The sequence below is a fragment of the Polypterus senegalus genome, chromosome 9, assembly GCF_016835505.1.
Source record: "Polypterus senegalus isolate Bchr_013 chromosome 9, ASM1683550v1, whole genome shotgun sequence".
NCBI classification, from domain to species: Eukaryota; Metazoa; Chordata; class Cladistia; order Polypteriformes; family Polypteridae; genus Polypterus; species Polypterus senegalus.
This window is the reverse complement of record NC_053162.1, coordinates 1,764,614-1,784,522: the sequence shown is the minus strand read 5'-3', so window position 1 is coordinate 1,784,522 and position 19,909 is coordinate 1,764,614. Positions and strand designations below refer to the sequence as shown.

The 19,909-nt window shown below is 42.2% G+C and overlaps 1 protein-coding gene across 3 annotated transcripts in view; it reads right to left on the bottom strand.

Annotated features, from left to right (window-relative positions):
• card9 (caspase recruitment domain family, member 9) overlaps positions 1-19,909 on the bottom strand; it is a 53,886-nt gene that overhangs the window by 7,637 nt on the left and 26,340 nt on the right. For 2 of the 3 annotated variants that reach the window (XM_039762593.1, XM_039762595.1), the window contains 7 exons: positions 16,302-16,481; positions 16,065-16,217; positions 14,260-14,385; positions 13,985-14,176; positions 11,757-11,798; positions 4,119-4,167; positions 3,900-4,033 (listed from right to left, as the gene is read on the bottom strand). In XM_039762593.1, the coding sequence (XP_039618527.1) occupies positions 3,900-4,033; positions 4,119-4,167; positions 11,757-11,798; positions 13,985-14,176; positions 14,260-14,385; positions 16,065-16,217; positions 16,302-16,481 (876 nt within the window). The remainder of the gene's footprint in view (positions 1-3,899; positions 4,034-4,118; positions 4,168-11,756; positions 11,799-13,984; positions 14,177-14,259; positions 14,386-16,064; positions 16,218-16,301; positions 16,482-19,909) is intronic. The other variant, XM_039762594.1, reaches the window with a different exon arrangement.

Here is a 19,909-nt window from a genome sequence, read left to right as displayed (position 1 = left end):
AGTTTTGTCCACTTATTTCTTCCAAAAAAACATCGAGTTTTGAAAGTCCCTAACGTCTTGCTGTCCATCACACGACTTGGTCGCTTATTCCAAGTGTCTATCATTCTTTGTGTAAAGAAAAACTTCCTAATGTTTGTGCAAAATTTTTCCTCTTCACAAGTTTCCAACTGTGTCCCCGTGTTCTTGATGAACTCATTTTAAAGTCAACGTCTTGATTCCCTTCATAATGTTAAACACTTCAGTCAGGTCTGCTCTTAATCTTCTTTTGCTTAAACTGTAAAGGCTCAGCTCTTTTAATCTTTCCTCATCACTCATCCTCTGTAGCACCCCATAATCTGCCCAGTGGCTCTTCTCTGGGCCTTCTCTAGTGCTGTTATGTCTTTATGGAGACCCAAACTGCACCCAGGACTCCAGATGAGGCCTCACCAGTGTGTTATAAAGAGCTGAGAAAAACCTCCTGTGACTTGTACTCCACACATAAAGGCGCTATATAACCTGACATTCTGTTAGCCTTCTTAATGGCTTCTGAACACTGTCTGGAAGTCGATAGCTTAGAGTCCACTACGACTCCTAAATCTTCTCCTAAGGTGGACTCTCAATTTTCTGATCTCCCATTTTGTATTCAAACCTCACATCTTTACTTCCTATGTGTAATTCTTTACATTTACTGACATTAAATTTCATCTGCCACAAGTCTGCCCAATTCTGTCTGCTATCCAAGTCCTTCTGTGATTATATAACAGATTCCAAATTATCTGCTAATCCACCTATCTTGGTATCACCTTGGTATCATCCTGATGAATTCATTTTAAAGTCACCGTCTCGATCCACTGCACTAATTCCTTTCATAATTTTAAACCCTTCAGTCAGGTCACCTCTTAATCTTCTTTTGCTTAAACTGTATAATAATAACTGTATACTTTACAGGCCATGATGGGCAGGTGGGTCTGCTTCTTGGGGGACGACCCACATATGGAAACTAAATCCATCCATCCATCCATTTTCCAACTCACTGAATCCAAACACAGGGTCACGGGGGTCTGCTGGAGGCAATCCCAGCCAACAGAGGGCGAAAGGCAGGAAGCAATCCCGGGCAGGGCGCCAACCCACCGCAGGACACACACACACACACACATACCCACACACCAAGCACACACTAGGGCCAATTTCCACCCATCCATTTTCTAACCTGCTGAATCCAAATACAGAGTCATGGGGGTCTGCTGGAGCCAATCCCAGCCAACACAGGGCACAAGGCAGGAACCAATCCTGGGCAGGGTGCCAACCCACCACAGGACACACACAAACACACCCACACACCAAGCACACACTAGGGCCAATTTAGAATCGCCAATCCACCTAACCTGCATGTCTTTGGACTGTGGGAGGAAACCGGAGCCCCCGGAGGAAACCCACGCAGACACGGGGAGAACATGCAAACTCCACGCAGGGAGGACCCGGGAAGCGAACCCTTAAGGGTCTCCTAACTGCGAGGCAGCAGAGCTACCACTGCGCCACCATGCCATCCCTGGAAACTAAATAATCAACAACATTAAAACAGACAAAGCAGAATGCGCGAGACACATAGTTAGTTGCTGCCTTGCACCTAATGTTTGTATTAAGCAGACTGGAAAATAAACGGTTTGTTATCATCTGCGATGTAATTCTGCATCAGCCATATCTTTTGTTTCATTTTCATGTAACTTCCCAACTGCAGGATTAAAGCACTTTGTGAACCTAATACAGAGGTTATAACAAAAAGTTACGTAATACCCATAAACAAACCAGTCTGTATATTAGCTGAACTTACAGTACTTTATTCTATTACAGCAGTTGAGGCAGCCAAATGTTTATATGAACCAACCTTGGACGGGATATCAGCGCACTGCAGGACACACTTCCATACACTGGAGTGTGGTGGGAGTATAACAGACACTGTGTGGTAGATCTTATAGTTTTGTCCTTTTTTCTCACCCTGACAATGTCTCTTCTCCAAGTTTTTAAAAATGAAAAAACCACGTACTTCTAACTCACTATCAGTATTATACCGATGCTGAATCTATAAAATTAATAAAATAATTAACCCAACAGATGCCACCTAATAGACAGCCATGCAGTGAAGTGCAGGACGTCTCCAAATTTGTCAGGTCATGGTGGCCAGTGCTCAAAGGTGCTTTGAACGGAATCTTCACTGCCATTTCATTTTCTTCTGAAAAAGGGGCCTGAGTTCCCTTGAAAGCTTGCATATTGTAATCTTTTTAGTTAACTAATAAAACGGGTCATTTTGCTTGACTTTTTGGCAGAAATTGTACTGCACAGAGTTGGAAACGAGGCAGAGGGCAACTTGCACCTGTAGGGGGCATTGTGGAGTCACCCATTAAAGCAGCAATGCCAGATTACCTGGAGGCACAGGGAGGACCTGCCAAGTCAGCACCAACAATGGCCAGGCCAGAAATGGAGGCCACCAAGTGTCGGTCCTTAATTCATTTTTTGTGGACTTTTCTTCAACAATTTTCTTGAATGACCACTCGTTTTGTGGGGTTCTCAAGTAAGGAATCTGTTTAATGAATCATAGCTTATTCTGTAATTTATTGGCATTTTCCCCAGCATTCTGAGCGCTGTCATTTTATGTCTCCCACTAGCTGTGGCACACATCAAACAAGGTTTGAAATCGAAATAATCAACAGAGACCTCAGCGTTAATGTTTGCCGTGCTTCATCTATTGGAATGTATTTTGTAATGCATGCAGAAATAAAATGCATTGTGTTTATCATTCCAATAGATGGTGCATCACCAACATTTCTAGTAATAAAATCTATCACTGCAAATGTTTGTTATGCACCACCTGTTGGAATGACAGAGACGTAGCAACTGAACAAACACACAAACACTTATCCTTTTATTAAGGTGGATTAGCATAAATATCCCCCGGGATCACTAAAGTATCTGTCTATCTATTATGTAGTGCCTTTCACATATCTATCTATCTTATTGTGTCTTTCACATCTGTCTGTCCATCAATCTACAGTATATATTCATTATATTGTGTCTATCTATCAATGATATAGTGCCTTTCACGTCTATCTATCTATTATATAGTGCCTTGCACATCTATCTATCTATCTATCTGTTTTATAGTGTCTTTCACATCTATCGGTTTATCCAATCTTTCTACAGTATATATTCATTATATTGTGTCTATCTATCAATGATATAGTGCCTTTCACATCTATCTGTCCATCTAACCATCAATCTATTAAATAATGCCTTTCCTATCTATCTCTCTATCTATTATATAGTGCCTTTCACGTCTATCTATCTGTTATGTAGTACCTTCACATATCTATCTATCTATTATATAGTGCCTTGCACATCTATCTATCTATCTATCTATCTATCTATCTATCTATCTGTTTTATAGTGTCTTTCACATCTATCGGTTTATCCAATCTTTCTACAGTATATATTCATTATATTGTGTCTATCTATCAATTATATAGTGCCTTTCACATTGCTCTATCCATCTAACTATCTATGTATTAATTAATGCCTTTCCTATCTATCTATCTATCTATATTATATAGCACCTTATCTACCTACTGTATCTTGGACAGTGACCCACATCGTTAGTGGTGTTTTCCCAGAGGTTGTGACCTCACAGTCTGTGGATTTCAGAACCCATTTTGCTAAACAATGTTTGCTAAAAGCCTTTGGTTTTCCTTCTGATTTGAACTTTGCTCTTGATTTTTTTGTCTACTGGCACTGACTATGCCTTTCCTCCTGCTTACATGAGCAAACACATTACTGACAGCGCGCTTTCACAATACCATGTCCCTGTGCCACAGTGAAGTCAGCCCTAATCCTACGGGAAGGGTTAGGGTTAGGAAATGAGAAAGTACCACCCATCTGCATCTTGAGAAGTCTGCTTTTATGAGGCAGGACACTGTGCCGGGTTCCGGGGACTCAAGGAAACAACCGTTATTGGAGGTGCACACCTTCTCAGCTGGATTTGTCACCACAGAAGGTTGGGCTTCTGTAAGAAGGAGTGAAGATGACAATCAAAAAAGCAGGCAGAATGAGCTATGAAGAAAGTTCACGGAGCAGTTTAAAGCACTCACGTTTGGAGCTGTCCGGCTCATCTGTGTCCCGCAGGCCATCGTGCGTCAGCTTGTTGGAAAGTACAAAAAAATGACACTTGAAGTTAAATCTCGCACTGCAACAAGGCAACATGACCCTCCAGTGGCCGAAGAAAAATACAATTAACATGCAACACAAAAAGAGCAGAGCAGGAAACAAAGTAGTTAAACAAATGGTGTCTGTCTGTCTGTCTGTCTGTCTGTCTGTCTGTCTGTCTGTCTGTCTGTCTGTCTGTCTGTCTCCCACTTCTTAAGACATCACGTGATGAAGGTGATAACATACTCAACAATGACCTGCTCTCTGTTTCCTGGACTCCTACTGAACTTGTACCTACAGATCACGGCCTCACAGCCGCGTTCACTAATGACTGAGCTCAGTGTCTCAGTGGCCTTGGGTGAATGGCTGGCCAGTCTCTCCTATGTATTGGCCCAAAATCCAGAGTGACATGAATAAAGCATGCGGCCAGATACTCACAAGTCAAGTTTGACAAATTTCATTTAGTGGACTGAATTTAAAAAGTTAATTAGCAATGGGATTAGTTTTTGGCCTTGTGATGGCAGTGAATGGCACTTTTGAAAAGCCTGCGGATACCTCACTAGAGCTATAGCCAGTTGTAAATCCATTTTGTTTTTGATTTTTCATAACATCCACTTAGTATTTTTTGTTACCTCTTTACATTTTGGACTAAGGGAATTTCATTTTGCCGACTACGCCAAGTGTTATACTGTGGACTCACATGCACGTCGAGCCTCGTCAGTTCACAGACTTGCATTGCGGAGGGGTGGGGTGTAGAGGTGGAGGGTCTGTGTATGACAATGGGGGCCGAGTGGGTGAGAGAGATCAGCTGACATCAATAGGTGGCGCTCTGCTCGCCGTGTTCAGATTCACTGTCTGCTTGGTCCACAGTTGAGGAGCCTCCTTTAGCTCGGGTTGATAAGAAATTGCTTCTGAGAGACAATTCGGGTTCATGGATGACTACCAGCTTCTACCAAAGTGCAGGTCTGTGAACTGAGACTGCTTGTGGAATATTTATGAGTCCGCAGCAAATCTCATACATCAATGCCACCTTGAAGGTGGTTACGTGAATCTCAGCCATCATAGGTATGTAATTCCTGAGTAGGATACACCATCACAAGGCCCTACCTGGCACAGTACAATTGTCTTTATATTTCTAAAATTTTAATGACGGCAGGTAAACTGACTTACTCAGCATCACGTGGAGGCAACAGCAAGAACTACAGTAGAGCTTTGACTTTCTGCTTTTTATAGCGCCTTTTAACAGGCACAGTGATACTGTGAGCACAAGTCAGATAAAGAAACTCTCCTTGAGCCACACAGGGAATCGACGGTGGAGGCCGAATCGACAATGTTACCCAGCAGATGGCCACCGTTCCGCCATGACTGCAGGTCAGTGACTCAGATGAAGAAGGACCAGGAGAGACACGTAGTCGAAAGATGTGTGAGGGTCGAAACTGAAAAGGACGGGCAACCAAAGCCTAGAAAGAGCAACGCCTAAAGATCAGTGACTGAGAATCAGGCGAGTTTTAAGGTTCATCCCCGATCAGGAATGGTGCAGAAAGTTTACTGATGACTTCTTACTGTTGTGATTGTGGCGTGACGTTGTGTGGCCTCCCAAGTGAAAGATATAACATGTTATGATGATGGGACTGCAATGTGGCGGCACCCATAGGAAAACAAAACGGTGATACGGTAAATATTTACTGTATATACTCACATATAAGTTGTTTCTTGAAACTCCAAAAATTGATCATAAAATCAGACCCCGACTTAGACGCCTGTTCAAAAATTTTGACTTTGAATCTTGACTCGCACCAGTTTCTCAGACACATCGAATTTTCTTGCAGCAGCGCAGTTACCAATTTCTTTTGCTACTTCAACGACTTTTAATTTAAAACCAGTTTCATATTTCCTTCTGATCGAACGCTCCATCATAGGATAAGGGATGCTCTTACGCTAACGGTGTATGCGGGCGTGAGATCCAAAAAACACAAAACAGTACAAACGTCACTTCAGAATAGTGCGGGTATTACCCGGTGGTCACGTAGGCACAAACGGCCATGTGCTCCGTGTTTCCTCTCTCAGGTGGCTGTTAGCATGTCATAATCTCTTGGACCAATAGCGGGGAGTTTTCCGCATTCGACTTATATGACCGACATTATAAAATACCAGAAATTTATACAGTAAAATCTCTGCGAGTTTATACAGTAATAGTATGACGTTATTAATGTCAATGCTGTCTTGTGGCAGGCTGTCATGTTCATAATGTAGGTTGCTTTACCTTACCAGCGTGCTTCTCTGTTGCGATTATTTAGCATTATTATATTTTTGTCTCGATATAAAGCGGGTTGTTTTTATTGGTTTTAGCGTTTGCCGATTCCAGTTTTGCCATTCGTTTTCCGGTGCCATCTCCTGTTTTAGTTGTGCTCGACGCCTTTTTTCGGTGTGGTTGCTGCCACAATGCCAGGCCATACTTGTTATGATGTTGTTTTGTTCTTCATTTTTGTCGCCTTCTCTCAGACGTTTTCTTCTCCCTAATTGTTCCTTATTAGGGTTTTGACTTTGAGAATTCCAAATATTTCCTTTCTGTTGCATTTCATTTGTATTTATATTTTACTTTGTTGAAATATGCCATTTCTGATGTTGTTTTGTTCATATTTTAAGAATTTCTTGCCAAGTCATGGCTGCCTTGTTGCTGGAGTGTGAGGCCTCGGAGTTAATGGCTGCCGTTTTCTATCCAATTTCGTGCAATTCGTTCTTTCAGGAATACGACTTTCTGGAAACATCTTTTGAGCCTAAACTTTGGGGTTATTTTCTTGGCTTGTTGAAAGTGCAGTTTGACTTTTGCTTTTGGTCTCTGCCAAATGTCCCATCTTCTGGTCCTGCTCTTCCAGACAATGGCGTCTCCACATTGGAGCGAAGTTAGCTCAATACCATCCAGACGTGTGGCGCATCTGACGTCACCTCTGCGGCTGCAGTGTCAGGCATTTCTCTCTTGTCCAACCACAAATGGCAGATGGCTTCACTATCGTGTTTGTGGGCTGATCCTGGGAAACACTTTGATTTAACGACTATGGGTTTAGCTTTTTGTTTCTGGTCAGACGTCTCATCGAACTCCTTGTTTGGTTAACAGTTCAGCTTGTGTGCCGACTTATGTTTGTTCTTCTCGTCCCTGTAGTTACAATCTGTCCTCACTTTTAGCGTTTCTGTGACATGTTTGTGAAGGGGTGACTCTCCTTTTCGCAATTCTCAATTCCACGTTCACTTTTAGAGATAAACAGTACTTATTAACTTATAAATAAATGTTGTCCCCCCTTTGTTTTCTAACAGATGCTACCATTTGCTTACTGGTACCTAGAAGACGACTCCGATGTACAGGGTGTGTTATGTCATTGAGGGTCAGCCCTGGCGTCTCTTCTCTATCGGGGGATTGTCACTAAGTCTCAGCTGTTGACGAGTCATTTTCCTTTTGTTTCCTGTAAAGGTGGTCTTTTAGTTAACAAGGCTTTGACTGTGATGTCTGATTAATGTAACTCTTTCGTTAGCATTGTTTAGGATTGTTTTCTACGTATCTTCTCCTGATCCATTTCATCTCGGTGTTAATTTTTTAGCACAACACCTGCTTCACATTCTACCTAATAAACCTTTAGCAGAATAGCAAAAAACATGGGCCCCTATGCAGGACAGATGGACTTTATCAATTCTTTTGCTTCACCTGAACACAAGTCCTGGCTTTAAAAACAGTGCCAGAGCCAGACACTCTCAATGCCAGCTCTGTTTGCATGACGGGGTAACCCTGTGGAACGCAGACCTTATCTGATAAAATGATCAATCACACCAAGTAACACTCGGGGACAGCTCTCCAAGGTACAGGATGGGTTCCCAAGTTGGAGCAAAGGCCCAAAACTCCAGGACTGACAACCGTGAAGGACAGAACTTTCCACCAATGGTCAACCTAAAAGTACTGGCTTATGTGCAACCAAGAAGTCAATGTCAAGACTTCTGTTCCTTTCTTTAGAGGCCCTTCTAAGACCCTAACATACTGCTTGACCTACCGGTTAGCAGAGACTCCAGTGCATGCAAGGTGTGGGCCTAGCAATCCCTTCTACTATCAAAGGGTAACTAGGGCTGGACTGGAAAAATGGAAGAGCGTCTGTAACAGGAGTTGGACCAGGGGTGCCATTCGTACAAACCTTGACAAGACAGCAAGTGCCAAAGCAAAGCAAGACAGTATAAGAGAGGCCACACATTCACCTTGCTAACAATGGGGGCTGACTGATCACTAGCTGACCCAGGAGACATCATTTTGTTCACCACCAAGTACACTAAATGTGTATAAAAATCTGGAAAACAAACTGCAGTGCCACCTGCAACCAGAAGGTTCAATCAAAGTAAAGAAGGAGGAGGAGGAGGAGGAGGAGGAGGAGAGCTGCTGAATGAAGAAGGAAAACACATTAAATATTCCTGCATGTGTCGGGAGAAAGCCACCCAGCAAAGAAACAAGCATTGCTTACCTCAAACCGAGAACTATTAAGTGTAACTTAGCAGACGGGATAAAGAGAGCCAGCCAGCTAATGCATTAGGGTAGTGGAGGCTTAACCTTGGGAAGGATAAGCTCAGGCTATTCTGATCCTAAATACGCAAAGAAAAGTGCAAAGCAGCATCTCACACACACACACACACACTCAGAGACCAAATGAGCAAATGAACGGCACCATGCAAACACAAGCAGGTTAAGGCCTAGCCTAAGAACTTGTCCTTCTTGAACACATGAATTAAAAGACCGGGATTCATAAGTCATGTGCCTTTTTCTATACGAGAGACGGTGTTAGACTAAGATTTTGTAATTTTATGTTTTGTGTTTTCTTGTCTTTTGTCAACATCTATCTATATATCTAATTTATATAGTGCCTTTCATTCTATCTATAATATATTACCTTTCACATATCTATCTATCTAATTTATATTGTGCCTTTCATTCGATATATCTATTATATAGTGCTTTTCACATCCATCCATCTGTTTTCATATATTCAATTTCTATCATCTTTATGCTATAAATAAACTCAGTCCACATTAATGTGGCTTCCCTGGGTGGGTGTCTTGTTAATTGTTTTAATTAATTGCCAGCATTGTTGAAGGTAAGCCTGATAATTAATTAACTAAGTGATCCTACATAATCCTAATGATGTAATTTTCCTTTCTCAAGTCTCAAGTATGTTTACTGTACCTTTATGATTTTCCACTGGACGTATTTAAATTAGGTATATGTATAATTTTTGTTTTGGGATAGATAGATAGATAGATAGATAGATAGATAGATAGATAGATAAATAGATAGATAGATAGAAAGGCACTATATAATAGATAGATAGATAGATAGCCAATATACAGTATTATCAGTTTTCTGTCAAATGTGGTATTAAAAAGTTCACATTTACAGGTGCATCTCAATAAATAAATCTCAATAAATTAGAATATCATTGAAAACTTAATTTATTTCAGTAATTCAATTCAAAAAGTGAAACTCTTATATTATATTGATTCATTACACACAGAGTGATATCTTTCAAGTGTTTATTTCTTTTCATTTTGCTGATTATGGCTTACAACTAATGAAAACCCAAAATTCAGTACCTTAGAAAATTAGAATATTGTGACAGAGTTCCATGTTGTAGACTCCTGGTGTGACACTCCACTCAGCTAATTAACTGAAAACACCTTCAAAGAAGACCTGAGCTTTGAAATGGTGTCTCAGTCTGCTTCAGTAGGCCACACAATCATTGACAGTAGTCCAGAAGACCGTCATTGACACCCTCCCTCCACAAGGAGGGGAAGCCACAAAAGGTCACTGCTAAAGAAGCTGGCTGTTCACAGAGTGCTGTGTCCAAGCAGATTAATGGAAAGTTGAGTGGCAGGAAAAAAATGTGACAACAGAAAAAGGGGCACAAGCAACAGGGAGAACCGCAGCCTGGAGAGGAGTCAGTGCTTCAAGAGCCACCACACACTGACAGACGTGTGTATCAGGGACGTGGGCTACAACTGTCACAGCATTCCGTGTGTCAAGCCACTCCTGAACCAGAGAGAACGTCAGAAGCGTCTCACCTGGGCTAAGGAGAAAACGGACTGGACTGTTAACAGCTCAGTGGTCCAAAGTCCTCTTTTCAGATCCATTTGGAAATCAAGGTCCCAGAGTTTGGAGGAAGAGTGGAGAGGCACAGAGTCCAAGTTTCTTGAGGTCCACAGTCGGTGATGATTTGGGGAGCCATGTCATCTGCTGGTGTTGGCCCACTGTGTTTAAGTCCAAAGTCAGCGCAGTCAGATGTCTACCAGGAAATTTTAGAGCACTTCATGCTTCCCTCTGCTGACAGGCTTTATGGAGATGCTGATTTCATTTTCCAGCAGGACTTGGCACCTGCCCACACTGCCAAAAGTACCAGTACCTGGTTTAATGGCCATGGTGTGTATGACTGTGCTCGACTGGCCGGCAAACGCGCGTGACCTAAACCCCATAGAGAATCTATCAAGAGGAAGATGAGAGACACCAGACCTGACAAAGCAGACGAGATGAAGGCCGCGATCAAAGCATTCTGGGCATCCATAACACCTCAGCAGTGCCACAGGCTGATCGCCTCCACGCCAGTAATTCATGCAAAAGGAGCCCCGACCGAGTATTGCATACTTGGACAGACTTTTCAGTAGGCCAACATTTCTGTATTAAAAATCTTGTTTTTATTGGTCTTATGTAATATTCTAATTTTCTAAGATACTAGATTTTGAGTTTTCATTTCCTGTAGGTCATAATCAGCAAAATGAAAAGAAATAAACGCTTGAAACATATCCCTCGGTGAGTAATGACTCTGTATAATACAGGAATTTCACTTGAATTACTGAAATAAATGAACTTTTCAATGATATTCTAATTTATTGAGATGCGCCTGTATTGCTATTTTTCCACAGCACCAATTTCAACTTGCTACAGGCCCCACCATTCTGAAGGATATCTGTTTGGCATTTCCTAGGTGATCCTCCCCAGAATTCTCTGGGAAGCGTGTTGTTCATAATGTCCTCGACTCAAGCTTATTTAGACCAGCTTCATTTTTGGAGACTGAAAGGTAAATTTCTAATCACATGCAATCAGACTCTTTGAATTCCTCTTCCCTGATATTTCAGACTTAGCGCCTGTCCTTTGGTTCATGTATCTGGTTAGTGGTTTCCTTTTGGATGATCTGCTGTGTTGATTTGCTGACTTTGACGGTGGTTTGTTCTGACTATTCCTGCTTCTTACATCAAAACTTCGCTCTTTCTTCCCGGGTTTGTATAATTTCATTCTAATCAGCAATGTAAGAATGCGTCTTCCATGTTGGGATAAGGGAGCCACACTAAACACTAAGCTCACATCACCATTGGCATATAAAAATATAAAACCTGCCAATTTCTGCAGTTATTCTATCAATTTCACCATTCATTTTACATATAAAACTGAATCATTTCGCTCTGAATGAAGTGACAAGCAGGCGTCATGCCAGGCTCGTAGCACCACATGACACCACTGACAGGACAGAACAAGCTCAGCAAGATGCTGTATGTAAAGAACTTACATCTTGGGAGCTTCTTGGTGAAAATTCTTCAGAATCAGATGTCTGTAGAAAAAGATACAATTAGAGATAAGATTGGCTTGTGTGCCCTGCTGGCTCAATATTCCCATTTCAGTCTCAATTTTACTGGCCAAAAGCAGGCCACGGCAGCTCTCTTTTTACTTATATAGTGCCATGTGTGACTGTTAACATTCCAAACACAATTTACAGGTAAGCAAAGGTGTCGGATGTGGGATTGTGATTGTCAAGGCTAGCTACCCGTTCTTTAGGCCTTTTAAGTCGTGTCTCTAGAAGTCACACTGAAGGGGTTAATAGAAGTTCATGAAATTACAGAAGCTACGGTATGTAGAGTGGATCCACAAAGTGTTCGGACCCTTTCACTTTCTGCACACTTTGTGTTGAAGATTTCGTTTTTAATTCTACACTCAATATCCCATAATGTGAAAACATGTCTACAGTAAAGTCTGCAAATGTATTAAAAATCAAAAACTGAAATCTCTCACTCTTGCAAGTATTCAGACCTTCAATTTGGTACGTTGGTAGCAGTTCCTCCTTCTCGGGTAGGTCTCTACAAGTGTTGCCCACATGGAGTGGGCCAGTTTATCTCATCCTTCCTGGCCTCAGACTCCATTAAACTAAATGACAAGTGTCTGTAACCTGCCATTTTCAGGTCTCTCCTCACAAGTTCAGAGATCTGACGTTATGGCATTGACTTGGTCTTATGCTTCACTGTCATTAAACAGTCGCCCCAGCCTGAGGTCATTTCTCTTGTTGCACTAAACATGCCAATGACATAAGAATTTCCCTTGGGATGAATAAAGTTCTGATCTTATCTTATTCTTCAAGGACCTATCTCTTTTATTGGCTGTTTTCATCCTTCTCTCAAGTCTGACCAGTCTTGCCATGTCCATAACATGCTGCTGCCAATACCATACTTCAGTGTAAGGATGGCATTAGGCAGGTGATGAGCAGTGCCCGGTCTTCACCAGACATAATTCTGCCCAAAGAGTTCAATTTTTGTCCCATCAGACCAGAGAATCCTTTTCCTCATGCTCTCACCCCTAACCCTAACCCTAACTCTTACCCTTTAAATGCCTTTTACTCAACAGTGTCTTCCATCTAGGCACTCTACCATACATACCTGAGTGATGGAGTGCTGCTGAGATGATTGTCCTCCTGACAGGTTGTCACTTCTCAGCAGAGTTCTGTTAGAATGACCATTGGGTTCTCAGTAGCCTCCCTGACCAAGTCATTTTCTAGCCAAGTTACTTAGTTTGGATGGACAGCCAACTCATTAGAACACTCTGGACGCAAACAGGCCATTCAGCCCAACAAAGCTTGCCAGTCCTATCCACTTATTTCTTCTAAAATAACATCAAGTCGAGTTTTGAAAGTCCATAACGTCTTACTGTCTACCACACTACTTGGTCGCTTATTCCAAGTGTCTATCGTTCTTTGTGTAAAAAAAAACTTCCTAATGTTTGTGCGAAATTCACCCTTCACAAGTTTCCAACTGTGTCCCCATGTTCTTCATGAACTCATTGTAAAATACAAGTCTCGATCCACTGGACTGATTCCCTTCATAATTTTAAACATTTCAGTCAGTTCTCCTCTCAATCTTCTTTTGCTTAAACTGTAAACTCCAGAGAGAGAGTCCTGGTGCTCCTAAATGTCTTTTCATTTCCCAATTATTGAGGCCCCTGTGCTCCTAGAGACACTCAAAGTGTTAGAAATCATTTGATCCCCTTGACCTGATCTGTGCCTCACCACAAATTGATCACAGAGGTCTACAGAGAGTTTCTTGAACTTCATGGCTCGGTTGTGGTCCTGACATGCACTGTGGATGGTGGACCTTCTATACACAGGTCCACGCTTGCCTTTCTAAATGATGTTCAATCAATTCAGTCTGAGCAGTTCTTGGAATGAGAGATTTTAGGTTTTGATTTCTAATAAATCTCTAAACCTTTATGAAAACATGTTATCAATTTGTCATGGTGGCTTATTGATGATTCAGAGATGGGCAAATATGTCAGATGTATCCATTTAAAATTAAATCTACAATACAATCAAGTGTGCAGATCATGTAGGGGTATCTCCTGTACATCAAGAGGCCCACTGTGCTAGGCCTGGTCAGAGAGTTTCCTCCAGAACTCCCATCTCCTCCCCAGTCCCATATATTCCAGTTCACCTCAGCACTAAGCCAACAGTCCCATCTTTGTGGTGCCCCTTACCGGAGTGGGTGGCTCCTTGTTAATCCTCCGCAGCTTGGTGTCCATTGCCAGCACCTCCCCTTCACTTCTGAACAGCTGGATCTGGAGCTCATCACATCGTTCACCCATCTCCCGAATCTGTTTGCGGTACTGGTCCTTCTCCATCAAGCTCCTGGAGAATTGTGAATGAAGCTGCTCTCGCGTCTTGATTGCCTACAACAGGAAGGAAGAAGAGGTGGAGAGGTTGGTATAGCACACAGCCATCTCTAGGCCTGAAGTGCCAGTGGCCATCTCACCTGGTCTCTTTCAATGGTCACCTCTTCCAGCTGTTTTAGGATGGCTTCAATCCGGTCCTTGTACATCTTGGAGTCTTTTTTCAAGGTCAAGCACTGCAGTTCCAGCACTTCTTTCTCCTCCACATACTACAAGAATAAAAGACTTTTGGTCGATCGCACTTGACTGTGTGAGAGTTCGGTGTGGGAGTTGAACAAGGGTGGAAACAAATGACAAGGAGATGAGTGTGAATTGAAAGGTTAAAGGTTACGGCTACGTGCGTGGACAGGCAGCGGTCAGTACTGGGGCAGAAGTTACAAAAGACAGCTGTCTAAAGTTGGAAAACGTGAACGAGAAAGGTGAAGAAGAGAAATTGCAAAAGCAAACAGAAAACACTTCTTAGAGATCTAAGACCCCACAGCAACCCCCTACTCAATGAAACAATACGTCTTAGGGCTGGTACGGGGATTATTCTCTTGTTTATACTAGTGGGTTGAAGCCTACAGAAGCCAGAGAGGACGTGCAATATCGTTATTTTTTAAAATTGTTTCCTTGAGATAACAGACTAATTTTATCGAGATCTTGCTAAAACAAAAGATCTTGTTTTCTTGAAATTATGAAATAATTGTATCTACTGTAACGTTTAATGTTTAGCTTATTGAAAATTGAAATGGCAGAAGAGCAGAACTGTATTGATCAGCGCGTCGCAATTTTGTTCAATCGAGGGCTGACGCAGGCTGAAATGTTTATGCCTTAGTTTAGAAAAAAAATAGCATTAGTGTCCATCATTTAAGAAGACGGTTAGCAAGGCTTCAGCTGTATAGGCGTCACAGTCTAAGCGAGCCTGATGCCAGGAGCAAAGGTTAAGTTTCAGTTTCTTGAGATCTTGATAGAATTATTCTGTTATCTCAAGAAAACAAATTTAGTTTTCTCGAGATCTCGATAAAATTAGTCTGTTATCTCGAGGAGACAATTAAAAAAAAATAACGATATTGCACGTCCTCTCTCGGCATTCACCATTAACATCTGCAGGCACCATCTATTGTAGTGTATTTTGTAAAGCATGTAGGAACTGTGATGGTGCATCACAAACATTTGCAGAATAAAGTGCACATTTTTGTGATGGGCCAACTGTTGGAATGACAAATGCAATGCATTTTACTACTCCAAATGTCTGTGACACACCATGTGTTAGAACGTCAGAGACATAGCAACCAGACAGAAACATCTATACACAGACATGTGTCCTTTTTTTAAGGTGTGTGTTGCTTTAAGGTCTCCCTGTAACCCTCCCCTTCCTTATATTTGCTATTTTTGATAATAAATCACAATTTAAAGAAGACATCACCAAAGATCATTTAGTAAAAAAGACTCTGAAAGAGAGATTTTGAATCAGATGAGAAAGTGATCTCCTGGAGGGCCTTTTAACCCATCATGTCGTCGACCACACAGGACACGACCCTCACAACGAGCGCAATGATCCCGAATGACAGGAGCTCCAAAAGAGCAGAATAAATGGCACAAAACAATAATTATGCTTCAAAGCAAAGGGGAATCACCACAATTGAATGTTAAAATTGGACTCTGTGACTCAAAAAAAACCCCAAAACGAGTGTCAGGTTATCAGAATCGATACAGAAAAACGTATAAAAAACCTTACAAAAGGAACCCAGCCAGTCCTAACAGACGGCATGTGTGGATAACTGTGTCTGGCTGATGTTGTGTGTCCTTCCCAAACTTAAGGACAGACTCTCCCTCTCTCTCCCTGCCACCCATCTTTCCTAAAGCTCCATTACCCATCATCTAAACCTCACCTCAAGCCCCTCACCTTGTCACAAAGGTCCTCCGTCCTGCGTAGCTCCTTGCGCAGGTTGTAGATGTTGTTCACTAGATGCTGGTGCTCCTCGAGGGACTGCTGTCTGTCACCTTCCAGGATTTGGATGTACATCTTGTCCTTCTGACTGTTGTTTTTCCGTCCCACCTACACAGTGACAGAGATGAGAATCCAGCGAGTGTGTGTGCAGAGGAGAGGAGAGGAGAGGAGAGATGTGGGTTGGCAGCCTACCTGCCCTCCGTCTTTCAGCTCCTGGCACTGCGCACGGAGCAGGTCGTTCTCTCTCTGAAGCTGCCAGATGACATCTTGGCTGGGGCGCTGCTCCATGTCATGCTTGAGTTTCTTGGTGTGAGTCCTGGCCACCTTACAATCGTGCTCGGCATTCATCAAGCTGTGCTTCAACTTCTCAATCTGCAATGCAAGAGTGAAGCCACGTTGTTCATAGCGCCATTGCACCTTTATACGGGCGCAGACTACGCTCTTCCAGGTTAGGCAGGGTTTAGCCCTGGATTATGTCCATTTTTTATTTTATGAGTGTCAAGTTAATCTGGCAAGATGTATGCTTATTGACCACCAGAGAAGGCCACCATCACAGCAGGAGGTCATTCAAGGCGCCATAGGTCATAATATATGGCAGGGTGTAAGGTTTCCCAGACCATTAAAGGGACAATGTATTGTAGCCTCACTGGCATAATGGGGAGGGCACCCAGCCTGGCTCCCTCCAGTAGCCCTCGGTAGTGAGGCTAACATGCAAGAATCTCTAGTGCCACCTGGGGGGCTCTAATGACACGACACTAGGGATGCTATTTTTGATAAGTTTCTGAACAAATCACAGCACAGAAACTGCACTCGTTCAAGTAGTAAATGACTTGTGGGTAAATGCAGACAGAGGCCGTTTATCTGTTCTCATCCGCTTAGATCCGAGTGCCGCATTTGATACCATTGATCACAATATTCTTAGAAATCGCCTTAGTCAGTGGGTGGGCATCTCTGGCAGGGTCTTAAATTGGTTTGAGTCCTACCTGGCTGGTAGACAATTCTTTGTAAGTTGTAGTAATTATACTTCAAAGACCCCTGATATTCTATATGGTGGTCTACAAGGCTCTATCCTGGGTCCGCTGCTCTTTTCGATTTACATGCTTCCGTTAGGTCAGATTATCTCTGGGCATAATGTCAGCTACCACCACAGCTTTGCTGAAGACACGCAGCTGTATTTATCAATAGCGCCTGACGACCCCGATTCACTGAACTGAAATGGATGAGGAGTCATTTTCTCAAGCTAAATAAAGAGAAAACAGAAATTTTAGTGATTGGCAAAAATGGATCTAATGAGGTTATTAGAAATAAACTTGATGCATTAGGATTAAAAGTCAAGACGGAGCCAAACAATTCAGGGGTAACCATTGACTCTGACCTGAATTTGAAATCGCATATTAATCAGATTACTAGGACAGCATTTTTTCACTTAACAAATGTAGCAAAAGTTACACCTCTTATAATATTGCAAGATGCTGAGAAATTAATTGCCGCTTTTGTTTTCAGTCGGCTAGATTACTGTGACGCACTCCTCTCAGGACCACCAAAAAAAGACATCAATCAATTACAACGAGTGCAGAATGCAGCTTGCTAGAATTTTAACTTGGAAAAGAAAATCCCAGCACATCACCCCAGTCTGAGCGTCACTACACTGGTTACCTGTGTCATTTAGAATTGACTTTAAAATCCTGCTTATGGTTTACAAAGCCTTAAATAATCTGCTCCATTTTATATTTCAGAATGTCCGACACCTTACACATCCAAATCGTAACCTTAGATCTTCAAATGAGGGTCTGCTTAGAATTCCAAGAGTTAGACCTAAAATAAGTGGTGAGGCGGGTGGGCGGCCTTCTGCTATTATGCACCTTAAATCTGGAATGGCTGACCGATAGAAAGTCACCAGGCTAATACAGTGGAGCACATTAAAACACTGCTGAAAACTCATTACTTTAACATGGCTTCCTCATAACTTCACCTTAGTTTAATCCTGATACTCTGTATATTCAATTAATTATCATTATCATTCCTGGTGGCTCCAAACTCCGTACTGACCCCTATTTTCTCTTCTGTTCTTTTTCTGGTTTTCTGTGATTTGTGACCTGCGCCCCCATCACCTGATCAAAGCACCGTGATGTCCCTCCATTGATGGATTAAAGGCCAGAAGTCCACATGACCGTCATCATCAAGTCCTTCCATGAGAACCCTGAATACCAGGAGGACTGATTGAGGTCATTGATGTTGGGTAGAATGCCTAGAAGGGGCTGGGTGGTCTCGTGGCCTCAAAACCCTTCAGATTTTATTTTTTATCTCCTGCCGTCTGGAGTATTTTTTTTCCGTTTTTGCTGTCCTCCCTGGCCATCGGATCTTACTTTTATTATATGTTAATTAGTGTTCTTAATGTTCCCTAATTCTATTTTCTTATTTATTTTGAGCTTTTTTCTCTTTCTTCATTATTTGTATGAAAATGTGCTATAGAAATAAATGGTGTTGTTTCTTGTTGTTGTTGATTGTGGTGTCTATTTGTTTATCCGTGTCTGTGTCCATCGGTCCCATTCAAAGGAGTGACACTTTGTAGGAGTGACATAAATAACGCATTAAAGGAGTGACATTCACCTACCACACACAACTGAAAGTACGCCCGCCAAAACATTTGCCTCACCTACCACTTGGATGATTGCTTGCATGGTTGTCACTCCTTTGAAATTTATATCTGAGGTTTCACTCCCTCGTTATGTCACTCCTATGAACTGTCACTGCTTCTATACAGACCCGTGTCCATCGGCGTCCATGTTTGTTGCCATTGGTCCAATTTAAAATAAAAGTTATATGGCATATCGGGAAGAAAGGTTATAATGGGGTGGGGGCAACTGAAAAACCAGCACCAACATGGGGACTACAATTCCCATCAGGCAGTAGATGAGTCGAAAGCATCACTGCGGTGTATATTTCTGTAGTGGCCAAAGCAAAGTCTCATCTTAGACCACAGGTACATGCAGTGTTTTCTTCTCAACTAATTTGAGTAATATTTTACTTATTGTGACTGGGAGTCCCAAACTGTACTTCCAAAAATGCCCACTAGGGGAGAAAATCCCATCAAAACCCCAGCTAGACACAAAATGAGCCCCGTAGAATCTTTATACAATAAAAAAAAAAAAGCTTAATGTCACAGATATGCTCTTCAATAACAATACAGCTCCATGGAGCACAAAGGCAAAAGGATTTGTCCAAAACAATAAAGCAATCCGATTCAGCCAAAGCCCCAAGACACAAAGTCAAAAAGTGAAACACTGTAGCGGTGCTACTGGGGATTGAAACTTCAACTCCCAGCAGTCCCTGCAGTGGCTGTGATTGGTCATCTTCTGAGAGTGCAGGGGGTTGTTGGGTACAAAGAGGCCAGGGCGACATTTAAAAAGGGGGTCAGCGATGCCAAAAGAGGAGAAGTATTTTGTGTTTCCTGTCTGTCTACCTTCTGTTCTGATACCTGTGGATTCTCTGAGCGATGGTCTGTCTGGTGTCTTCCTGCACGTGACGACTGTCCGAGGATTTGTTGTCACCCTGTGAAGAAAGGAATGCTCCTGATCCCACCACACGTCATCATCACGTCAGGAAATACCAGCAGGACTGACCTTTACATTCCCATTCAATGTGCTGATCTCTGGACTTTCTGCCTCCATCGTTGCATTTCATCAGTTGCCGTCACCAACAGACTTTATGGTGAGTGTGTATTGTTGTGGTTTGCTTGTGTTTATTGTACATCGCCGTAAAGGGACTGGGACTGGGATTATTTAGCGTGTTTAATTAAT